Below are 11,797 nucleotides of genomic sequence, written 5' to 3'. Positions count from 1 at the left end.
GGGGGGGCGATCAATGGGTTAACTGTTTCCCCAGTGTGTGTTCTAGCTGTGTGGGGGATGGGCTCACTGGGACAACACAGAGACTGCTGTTCCTGATTACTAGGAACAGCCAATTTCAGTGTTGTCCCCTGTCAGAATGGGGATCCACCTTGTTTACATAGGCAGATCCCCGTTCTGCCTCTCTCTACGGAGTGATCGCAGGTGGCCGGCAGACTCGACCCACGCGTGCACGCTCCCCCGGCGTGCATGCCCATAGTATCTCATGCACAAAACGATGTACAAGTACATCGTTTCACACAGCCGGGCTGCCCTGTCACAGTATATGTGCAGTGGGCGGTCTGGAAGTGGTTAATATTAGAACAATGCGACTCTGATTTTAGTTTGATTTCTAAATGTAGTCTGCAAAAAAAAAAAAAAAAAATTTAACACTTAATATTTTAATAGTAATACCTAAACAAAACAAGTTACTTTGTGCATTACAATCTTACACAATCTGACCAAATCTTTACATCAGTACATTGCAAAATTTATTTTATAAACACGTTCTACTGACATTGCATCAGTAAGCCTTTGTGATCAGAGATACAGAACTGAAATGCACATTATTAAAAACAAAACATTGTAACCATAACTGATCCAATTTGAAAAGGCATCCTGACAAGTGTATATAAAGAGGAGGTTATCATATACCTGGGTATCAGGGAGCTGGGATGGTTTCTGATCATGTTGACATGGATCCAGTCTGCCGGCAGCCAATTGTAAGCTGAACCAATGCCTATGAGGAACATCCTATTCATTTAGTAAGAGGGAATGCCATTGCTCAAGGAAGGAAACATGTAAACGTACCATACAAAGGGCACAAAAACACGCATCCAAAAATAGGAGTTTTTTTTTTGTTAGTTTATAAAAACAATCTGCCTTTAATCGTCCTGAACACCAATGTTCTGATCTGTGTCTGCATTCCAGCTTTTGGTTAAGCTATTACAGAAAACATGTATTAAGAGATTAAAGGCAAAGTTCACCTAACAAATGCATGTTTCATGTTTTTGTATTTATTTTTATTAATTTTATTTATTTTTTGCATAGGAGCCTGCAAAACTTAGAACTCATCTCAGTTGCAATGGCAGGCTCTTTCAGGCAATATTCCTCCAGCAACCTGCCGATACCACAGCCTTTGAGAGCTGGAGGAAGTGTCAATAGACGAGCATGGTGATCGCTGCACTTGTAGTCCACTGAAAAATACTAGTCTGTCTGCCAGGGTGGAAGTCGGAACTTGTAGTTCATGAATCAAGGCCTGTTTCACATGAGCTTCAGCTTGTATAAGAGCAGTGTGAACAGCAAGCTTCAGCAATGCATTTGCAGAGCTTTCAGTAGGCTTTTTTAAAGCTTTTAAAGTATCGTTCAGCTCTAGTTTGTAAGTGTTGAACCTAGATCCTAATGGGAGTGTTGATGGCCACTAAGTAAACTGCTAGGCTTCAAAAATTGCTGAAGCCTGCTAGTAGCTTGTTTAATGTGGCAACCAGCACTCCCATGACACTAGCAGGGAAGAGGTTAACATTAGGGGTGATCAAAGGGTTAAGTGTGTCCCTAGGGAATGCTTTCTTACTGTGGGGCATGTGCTTTGACTAAATGAAAACAGAGATCCGTGTTTCTGCTTAGCAGAAACACAAGATCTCCATTTTCTTCTCTGGCAGAATGACAATCTGCCTTGATTATCGCTGTTCTGCCTCTCCTCAGAATGATCGGCGGGTTCCGGCTCCACGCTGTGTCCAATTACAGCGGGAGCAGGGTTCCAGCGGCACATGCCCCGGAGCCAAAGAAAAAAAAAATCACGTACAGGTACGTGATTTTGCGCTTAAGGGCTGTACTGCCACAGTATATGTATGTGGGGCTGTACTTAAGCGGTTAAAAGCCCAACTCCGGTTTTGGAAACAACTTTTTCTAGAACTGTGGTAAACCTGCTGAAATAAAATATGTAGCTTTTGCTGAAAAAGTCACCTTCTCTACAGCGATGTCCCCCCCACAGACATCATTGGTCTCTGAGCACAGGCTGTCATGGACATGGGGGGGGCTGGGCAGATAGGAGAATGCTGCAGAGGATGACGTCCAATGGGAGTAAACGTGTAGTAAAATATTTTGAAGATTGCGGTAGACCTGCTGCTGAAATAAAAGACATGCAGCTTTTTCTGTAATAGTCGCCTTTTCTACAGCGATGTCCACCACAAACATCAGTCCTCTTCTACTGAGCACAGGCTGTCATGTCATGGACACATTCCCCACACCTGGTGGTGGTGGTGGTGGGGGGTGGGGGGTGGAAGTGGGTCACTCCCTTTTTGAAAAATACATTGGTGGAATTGTTTTCAATAGAGATTACTATTTTTGTTACTACCAATTTGTTCCTTTCTGAAGAATCCCTTTTTGGGACCTTGGTCCATTCCTTTTTCTCTCTATGTCTATTTGATTCAGAGGAATACACCTAACCATTAATTTGTACGTATTTAGGTGACTGTTTTTTTGTATCTGGGCTGTGGAAGTACTATTTTCTACTTTTGACTACAAACACCCAGCCCAGTCAACATTTACTAGGGTGGGACTCCTTTGACTATCCTTTGTTTTTTGATATACGAGTCATCACATTGGCCTGGGCAGATAGGAAAATGCTGCAGAGGATGGCGTCCAATGGGAGTAAACTTGTGGTAGAACACCATCCTTTAGCACAAGTTACCACAACATATGGTAATGCAGGAACCGCAATGAGGAACCATTCAATTCAAAATGGTTCCATTTCCTTACAATGGTTCCACAACAAACTGACGCAGTGGCGGGCAATAACCAAAAAAGCGGTCATGTGCATTTTTTTGCTGGATTTTATATTTTCAGTTCAAAATTTTTGTTGGCACCAATCGAATTTAGGGGCACTGCCAACCCATTAGAAAAATTAATAGATAGCCTTAAAGACCAACTTGCAACAAGGCTCCCCGAGGTGGCATGGGTTAAATGCTCATTGACGATGGGCATCCATGGGTCAGCTTTTTTTAATCAGCCAATTTGTTAAAATTGGTTCAGCAAACAAGATGACTGCTTACACCGTACACAGGTAACACATCCCCTCTTCTTAACCCATAAAGCACATTTCACTGTATCGTAAGTGCATAGAGTAAATCACTTTTCCCACTGGGAAAATTCTAATCAGACCTGGAAACTTAAATATAATCTGTCAGTGCAAGCAATATTCCAATGTCGTCAGCATCTTGCTAGAATCTCGCTCAGCATAGTGCTGGAATTTTTTTTTTTTTTTTAAAAGCTGGAAGTATATACACTCCCATATTTACAAAAAAGGTGCATGCATATGAAGTCATATTAAATGACATCAAAATAATAGAGGAGACTACAGGCGTTCGTCCTCCTCTAGGAAAGTGCTAGAAAATATTTTGCTAAATACTCAAATCACAGTAGTATCTAACAGAATTCTGCTAAGCATGTATAGCCTTACTACATATTTTACCCACAATACACTAATTTTTTAGATAAACATTGGTAGATCCAATCAAATTTACTTCACATTCCTTAGGACTTATTCACACTGGTGTAAACAACACTGCGTACAGCTTATCGTTTGTATGCATCTGTACACAGCACTATAGAAGGCTATGGGCCCATCCAGACAGCTGCACTGTGTTGAGCGGCATAATAAGAGGACAAAGATATGTCCAGGACTGTATTTTATGCATGTAAACATTTTTGTCAACATTTACCTGCACCTTATTGGCTGCCGCTGCTGCTCAGGGCCTAGATGTTCATATCAATATGTTTCAGCCGTTGAATAAACACTATAGATGCTTATATACTGTCATTAATGTGGTGACGGCGCATGCACAGAATGACCCCAGGCCGGCAGTTCATGAATGACCGAAGGTCAGTCGGTACAGCAAAAATGACTCGTTTAAGGTTGACGTAAACAGCAACTGCACAGGCACCGCTGATTGCACATTGTTGACATGTCAGCCCTAAGCAGCAGAGGACAAACCTTACATGTGTACAGTTTGCAGAGAAGATTTTACACAGGATCTTGCTATCCGTAGGATCCTGCGTAAATAGATCCAGGCCCTATGAATGAGGCCTTAAAGTGACTGTTAAGTAAGACTACTTATAAATAGCAAATGTACCAGAGGCTTACTACAATATACACCTGTGTGAGGGCCGTGTTTGCCCACTTAGGGGAAGTACAGGTGATCTGTGCATCCCTGTGCAGGTATTCAAGTCAACTGGGACGCAGTTGCTACTCCCACAACACGGCTGTCAAATTGCCAGTAGCATCTCCGTCAGTGCAGCCTCTGCGTCCCAACTGATATCAATGAGACTGCCTGCACAGGGATGCGTGGAATACCTGTGCATCCACGTGCGGGCAAACAGCCCTTACACGGGTGTACGCTGTAGTACACGAATGAGGCCTTAACTATAAAGAAGAGCATAAATACTTAACTCTCTTGCTGCCCATGCCGTCAAAAACCTCTAGTGAGGAGGAATTGCTGCCTGAACATTATTCTGAAACCAGTTTTGTTGATTTCAGAATAAAACTTCAGGAAGCAATTCCCCTCCACTGGAGCAGTGTTCAGCAGCGCGGGTTCCCCTCCACTGGAGCGGTGTTCAGCAGCGCGGGCTCCCCTCCACTGGAGCGGTGTTCAGCAGCGCGGGTTCCCCTCCACTGGAGCGGTGATCAGCAGCGCGGGTTCCCCTGCACTGGAGCGGTGTTCGGCAGTGCGGGTTCCCCTCCAATGGAGCGGTGTTCGGCAGCGCGTGTTCCCCTGCACTAGAGCGGTGTTCAGCAGCGCGGGTTCCCCTGCACTGGAGCGGTGTTCGGCAGCGCGGGTTCCCCTGCACTGGAGCGGTGTTTGGCAGTGCGGGTTCCCCTGCACTGGAGCGGTTTTCGGCAGCGCGGGTTCCCCTGCACAGGAGCGGTGTTCGGCAGTGCGGGTTCCCCTGCACTGGAGCGGTGTTCGGCAGCGCGGGTTCCCCTGCACTGGAGCGGTGTTCGGCAGCGCGGGTTCCCCTGCACTGGAGCGGTGTTCGGTAGCACGGGTTCCCCTATATTGGAGTGTTGTTCAGCAGTGCAGGTTCCTCTTCATTGAAGCGGTGTTCAGCAGTGCAGGTTCCCCTCCATTGGAGCAATGGTCAGAAGTACAGGCAGCAGGAGAGGTAAGTATTTACGTTTCTCTTTACAGACACAATTGCTGTTAATGTTTCATTCTTGTGACAAATTTGCTTTTAACATGGCTATGCTTCATGGAAAGCCATCACAAATGTCAGTCATTTAATCTGAGCATTTCATGAAAAAAAATGCATAATCAAATATTACTGTCAGTAAAAAACATGTGTCAAAATGATCAGGCGATCCAGAGATGCAGACGCCTGAATTTTTTGTAAAATTATCCTGTAACTTCTGTGCTTGGTTCTACCCATTCCATTGCCAAAGCCTCCCCACTGGTCAAAGAATTCACCCATTATGAAAATGCACAAAAAAAAAAAAAAAAAAAAAAAAGGTTTGGGTGGCAGGACTGGGGCCAAGGTCAACAAGGATGAGATATTCATATTACTTCAGCTGATGATATTTTTAGATATACAAATCATTAGGTTTTCACTGAAGGTAACCTCTGTTTATGCATTCTGCTCAATTTGAATTTTAAAGGACCAGCAAACCTAAAATACAACATACGTATTGTGCAAAAAGAGGATTTTCAGCCTAGCTGATTAGGTGATAGTATGTACAGTTAGTGCTTAGTGGAGTTGTTGTTTAGAGGATAGACATATGGGAACTGCCATTGATGACTTGTTTGTAATAGTGCTGGCTTTGGGCTGTCAGCTTCCCTACCAACTGAGTGAGTGGCTTGGAACAAGTATGTTGGATGGGAGTTCAGACTTTCCAGCCTTCATTGGCTACATGCCAGTTCCAGGTCATTGCCTCACTAGGTTTCAAAGCCAGGATTAGGATGTCTGCACCTTGGAAAATTTGAAATTGCAACTCTTGTATTTCTATCCCCACAACTTTACTTCTGGATATTTTAATTATTTTTACATTTACTAAAGGGTATTTATATCGGGATAAAGTTAAAGTGGTACACGCTGCAACAAACTCCTCCAATTTAAAAACAATAAACATCTGAAATTTGACTTATTCCCCCTGCTCTTCCAATGTCAATTTTCTACGGCCAATCACAAGGCTTGAGTACTGACAAGCAGGGGAAGAGATGTGCCTAGCAGTATGACCTGACAAGCGCTTAGGGGCATATTTGTAAAGCAGTGAATCAGACATCCACCACACATTCACTTCAGGTGAATCTTCCAGATGCATATGTTTTAAATGACATTAATTGAGTTGCGACGGTGAAAATCGCATTCACTGCTTTATAAATAGGCCTCTTAATGTACGGTCAGTATTCGCAATGGGGATCAAGAGCATGACAATGGATTGGTGAAGGTAGGTTAAGACCCCAGTTAATTTTTTTTAAATGTTTTGCTTTAAGGCCCCTTTCACACGGGGCGGATTCCATTGTGATCAGCAGGGGATCAGTTCACAGATCCCCTGCTGATCGGAGCAGTGCGGGAGGATGAGACCTACGTGTCCGCTCAGTTTCTGCAGAGTGGACATGGACAGAGCCCTCTCTCTCTGCTCTATGGGTGGCTGGGAATAAACGGATTCTGCTGTACATTTACACCTAACCACACTTCGATTTGAACCACCTAACTGGAAGAGGATGGACCCCCCTTCCATTTTTTTTTAGCGGATAGGTTCAGACCCGGAGGTAGGTGGGAGTAAATGGACACAAGTCTGTTTAAACCCGCATTTCCATAGGAGTGCAAGGACCTTCCGATCAGATCGCCCATGTGAAAGGAACCTAAGACAAAGCTTATGTTCTTATTCTAATACCATAGTAAAGCAGGTTATGGCTGAGAGCAGTCACAAAAAGGTCCTATCTTAATACATTCATGCCTAATTTTTAAGAAGCACAAGAACTCCATAAACTTTTTTCCGGACAAAAAAAGGCAGCATATTACCACAAGTATGCGCCATGGTTCGGTACCAGGAAAGGAAAGTTACGGTAAGTATTAGACTTCATTTTCCTTTTTTCTGCCTTTGGAAAGCTTGTTGCTCTACAGATTTTAAAATGAAAGCATATGGAAATCCAAAAACAAATGTCATATATTGCTGCCTACTATTCCTTAGATGCAGTGGCTCCCTATAGTTTCTTTTTTTATTCTAAGTGCATTGCGCAATACTTATATATTATATATTTCTATATTATAATAACACTTATATTTTTTGCAAGTACATACAATACCTTTTGCTCCTTATAGATCCTGCACCGAACTGCTAAACAATTTCCAAATTAATTTTTATGAACAACACAACTCCCTACTGTAACAATGATGAGTAGAGGGGGAGTTTTTTAAGGTCCTGCCCTGAGGTGGCAATGCTACTCCTCCACAAATACAGTACAGTGAGTGAGGCCACCCGAGGACAGAAAATGTGTTACTGGTAGAATAGCCTGGTGAAAATAGAGGGAAAAAAAGCTTGACAAATAGAAACTAATGAAGCCACCATGTCTAAGGACTGGGAAACAGCAATAGATTACATTTTAGTTTTTGAGTTTAAATACACTTTACATTTTAAAATCTGAGAATTTGTAACGTACTGGCCCTTTATATTAAGAAATAATTAGTGCCATTACAAAAGTAACTGATAATGTGATATAAAGATGATAACCTAACACAGATGCCCTGATTTCAATATCTGCAGCCAATCATGATTACTTCATAAACAGGAAGAATAGGCACTGCCGTATTTCTACATTAAAATGTATGGACAAGCTGTACTTTTGGGGCAGCCTGGACAATCTGAATTAATGGCAATACATGCTGTAATCCCTGACCAGAATTCTTTTGGACTAGCTGGATTGTCTGAACGTTCTGGTTTCCGGCACCCACCGTTTGTATATTTTGGAGACCCTGAAATTTTTGAACAGTTTGTAGGCCTTGGTTAGCCGGTACGGTCCTCAGCTGCATGTTCTGTGGTAGCTGGACGGTGTTGTGGCTCTGAATGCTAGGTAACAGTTGAAGCTGGTTCTGCCCGGCCTGCAAACCTTGGATATTTTCAACTACGTGCAAATTCTGATCGTTTTGGAAGTTATCCACCATTTGAAGCGTCTGTTCTCCTTGAGAACTCTGGATAATAAAGACCTTTTGACATTCTGGAGACGTGGCACCAGGTTCTTGTACATTAGACATGGCTTGGATTTGAACATTAGGAACATCTTGTATGCCCTGAATATTTTCCACTCCCTGCACACACAACCTTGTCTGCTCGCCATCCGCGTTTTGCAAGACGAGGACGTTCTGCAAACCTTCTTCCGTCTGAAGGGTTTCAAAGTGGACATCCTGAACTTCTTCCATTGACTGCAAGTTTTCTACGCTTTCAGAGCTTAGGAGTTCCTCTCCTGGAGAATTCTGTACAACGATCAAGTTCTGACTTTCTTGCAAACTAGAGACACTCTGTGGCTCTGGAAGGGTTTGAATGTGAATATCTGAAAGATGAGTTGTGTTTGGACTTGTTTGAAGGTGCACATTCGATAGTTCTTGGTGGATATGCATATTAGCAATGTTTTGAGAGCTAGATACAGTTTGAATACCGGGCAGCTCCCCTGCTTTCATTTGAATATTGGACACTTCCTGAGCACCAGGCAAGCTTTGAATAGTTATGTCTTGTGTACTGGGCAACTGTTGGATCTGTATGTTTGCAGTCTTTGGTGCAGATGGAATAGCATTCATATGCATTGTCGGTAGCTGCAGATGACTTCGATCCGTCACATTCTGTAAGACAATTATATTTTGACCCATGGGTAGTGTTTGAGCTCGGGGAAAGCCTTGAATAGTCTGTATTTGAAGAGGCTGCATGTTAGGAACGGTTTGGTTTGTGTTGGGCATAATAAGAATGTTTTTGTTAGGACTAGTGAAATTAGTGACCGCATTAGACGCTTTCGCCTTGGGCTTCTTTCGTAAAACCTTATTCTGTGGAGCTCTTTGACTAGCATTGCTTTGTATTGTAACTAGGTTCGAAGTACTGGGCGCTACAGGAACCTTCTGCTGAGGCTGCAAAAGTTGTGAAGAAGGCACAAGTATAAACTTAGGAGTGTTTTGTTGTTGGACTTGTACCAGGAGAAAGGTTTGTGAATTTAAGGTACTGGGTTGGTTGCAGACTTCAACATTTAGCATGGTTGGTATGTCGGGCATAAGTTGTACTTTTTGACTAGCCAACACAGCTTGCCCGTTTTGAGGAGCTAGACTTTGTGCGGAAGAGTCGCCATCTCCGCTGCTGTTTATGGAATGGGTGCGCAGATGTCTCTGAAGATAAGAAGACATGACAAAACCTTTGCCGCAAATGGTGCACCTGTAAGGTCGGTCGCTGGAGTGTGTTCGTTGATGCAACTGCAAATTTGAAGAGTGCGTGAATGTTTTGTCACATTTTTCACATTTGTAAGGCTTTTCTCCCGTGTGGGTCCGCTCGTGCTGACGTAGATTGGAAGTCTGCGTGAAGGTCTTGCCGCACATAACGCAGGCAAATGGGCGTTCCCCTGTGTGGAGCTGCCTATGGCGACGTAGGCAAGAAGTGTTTTTAAAGGACTTTCCGCACTCCGTACAACTGTAAGGCCTTTCCCCTGTATGGAGCCGTAAATGGTACTGATAATGTGAGGACCACTTAAATGTAAGGCCGCACTCCGCACACTTGAATGCCCTGACGCCTGTGTGAACCCGCTGGTGTATAGACAAAAGGGAAGAGCGCTTGAAAGCTTTTCCGCACTCTGAACACTTATAAGGGCGCTCTCCAGTATGGTCCCTCATGTGGTACCGCAGTCCCGAGGATCCTTTGAAGGCTTTATTGCAGTCTGTACATTTGTACGGCCGTTCAACAGTCTCAGCAGGGGTGGCGCTGGTAAAGGGAGGAATGATTTCAATGGTCTGTGGGCAGGTCACCTCTGCCTCTGTCTGGATGAGCTGTTGTTCTTCTGTGTGAGTTCTCTGGTGCATCAAGAGGTTGGAAAGCTGCACAAATGTCTTTTCACAGATGGAGCATTTATAAGGCCTTTCGTTAGAGTGTGTATATTGGTGGCGGGACAACCCTGAGGCATTTTTAAAAGTCTTATCGCATAATGTACAAGAATAGCTCTGCTCCTCGACATGGCTCTGCTGGTGCTCAAGAAGCATCTCCTCACCCTTGAAGGTCAAGTCACAAGTGCCACACTTATAAAGCATCTCCACCGTCTCGATTTCGCTGGTGGTAGTCAGGAACACTTCAGCGTCTGCTTGTACAAACGTCTGTTCGATGGTGTGAGTTTGCAGGTGCTTCTGCAGGAAAGTGTCTGAAATAAACACTTTTCCGCAGAAGTCGCATTTGTGTGTGGCCCCGCTGGTGTGTGTACGCTGGTGAAGAAGCAAGTTGGACGAATGGGTGAAGGATTTACCGCATTCAGTGCACTTGTAAGGCCGTTCACCCGTGTGGATCCGCTCATGCTGCTTTAAGTTGGTGGACTGCGTAAAGGCTTTGCCACACACCGTACACACATAAGGACGCTCTCCCGTGTGGATGTTTCTGTGCCGCCTCAAACTGGAGGAATTCTTAAATGCTTTGTCGCAGATGTTGCATTTATAAGGTCGCTCTCCTGTATGTTGTCTCATGTGGTACTGGTAATGGGAGGACCACTTGAATGCCATTCCACACACACTGCATTTGAAGGAGCGATATCCAGTGTGCACACTCTGGTGGATCTGAAGAAGAGAGGAGCGCTTAAAAGCTTTACCACAGTCTCCACACTTGTAAGGCCTTTCTCCAGTATGGCTTCTCTGGTGATAAAGGAGGGCTGAGGAGCCTTTAAAAGCTTTCGGACACTCTGAGCATTTATAAGGACGTTCTCCAGTGTGGGTTCTTTGGTGGTGTATTAATCTTGAAGACCATTTAAAGACTTTCCCACACTCCAGGCACTCATATTGATGGCTACTAGCTTCTGCAGGTTGCACAAGGGGTTGTGGTTGTATAGAAGATGCCTGTACCTCCAGTTCCTGTGCACCCACCATTCTGAAGGATCTGCTAATAGATAATGAAGACAAGAAATGGAGGTTATTTTCTAGATTCCACTGACTACATGATTAACTTAAAAAAAAAGTGAATATCGGCCGCACCGATAACCATCAACCCCTACTTTAAAGAATTGGTATCGGTCACAAACTTATTGATATTACTTCAAGGGGTTGTACCGGGGGGATGCTTGCAGCTGCAGGCATTACCCCGTTACCATTCTTTACAGCAGATGGTCAGCTTTCTTACAATAACAACCAATGCGGCTAAGCAGCCACCTGGCTGTTATTACAAGCAGTAGGAGGGGACGTCCCCCACACCCCCCTTTCTGTCCAGGTCACCAGGAGGCCCAAGCGACCAGCTGGCATGTCCGCCAGCTTGCCCGAGACCCAAACAAAGCGGGAATCGGCTTTGTTCGGGTCTCGGATCTAGTAACCTGGAAGCAATGTCATATCATCACTTCTGGATTACTGGCATCCTAAGGGTGCCAGTTTTAAAAAAAATAAAAGTATTAAAATACACCAAGATCTGTGTTTTTTTTAATACTTTCTAAGTGCGGAGAAGGGGTTTGGGGTCTTATAGACCCCAGGTCCCTCCATAAAGAGTACCTGTCGCTGCCTATTACTGTCACAAGGGACTGTGTAAAAATAAAAAAAAACTTTAAATCTACAA

General features: G+C 44.0%; 1 protein-coding gene across 2 annotated transcripts in view; it reads right to left on the bottom strand.

Annotated features, from left to right (window-relative positions):
* Positions 1-421: 421 nt before the first annotated feature.
* Positions 422-11,797, bottom strand: part of ZNF628 (zinc finger protein 628) — a 28,934-nt gene continuing 17,558 nt past the window's right edge. Inside the window, exon 2 of one of the 2 annotated variants that reach the window (XM_073600292.1) lies at positions 422-11,137. In XM_073600292.1, coding sequence (XP_073456393.1) covers positions 7,849-11,124 — 3,276 coding nt within the window. In that variant the 5' untranslated portion in view covers positions 11,125-11,137 and the 3' untranslated portion in view covers positions 422-7,848. The remainder of the gene's footprint in view (positions 11,138-11,797) is intronic. The other variant, XM_073600293.1, reaches the window with a different exon arrangement.

This window comes from Aquarana catesbeiana, linkage group LG09 (genome assembly GCF_042186555.1).
Source record: "Aquarana catesbeiana isolate 2022-GZ linkage group LG09, ASM4218655v1, whole genome shotgun sequence".
Lineage (NCBI taxonomy): Eukaryota > Metazoa > Chordata > Amphibia > Anura > Ranidae > Aquarana > Aquarana catesbeiana.
The sequence above is the reverse complement of the archived record's forward strand: the minus strand, read 5'-3'. Positions and strand labels throughout refer to the sequence as shown.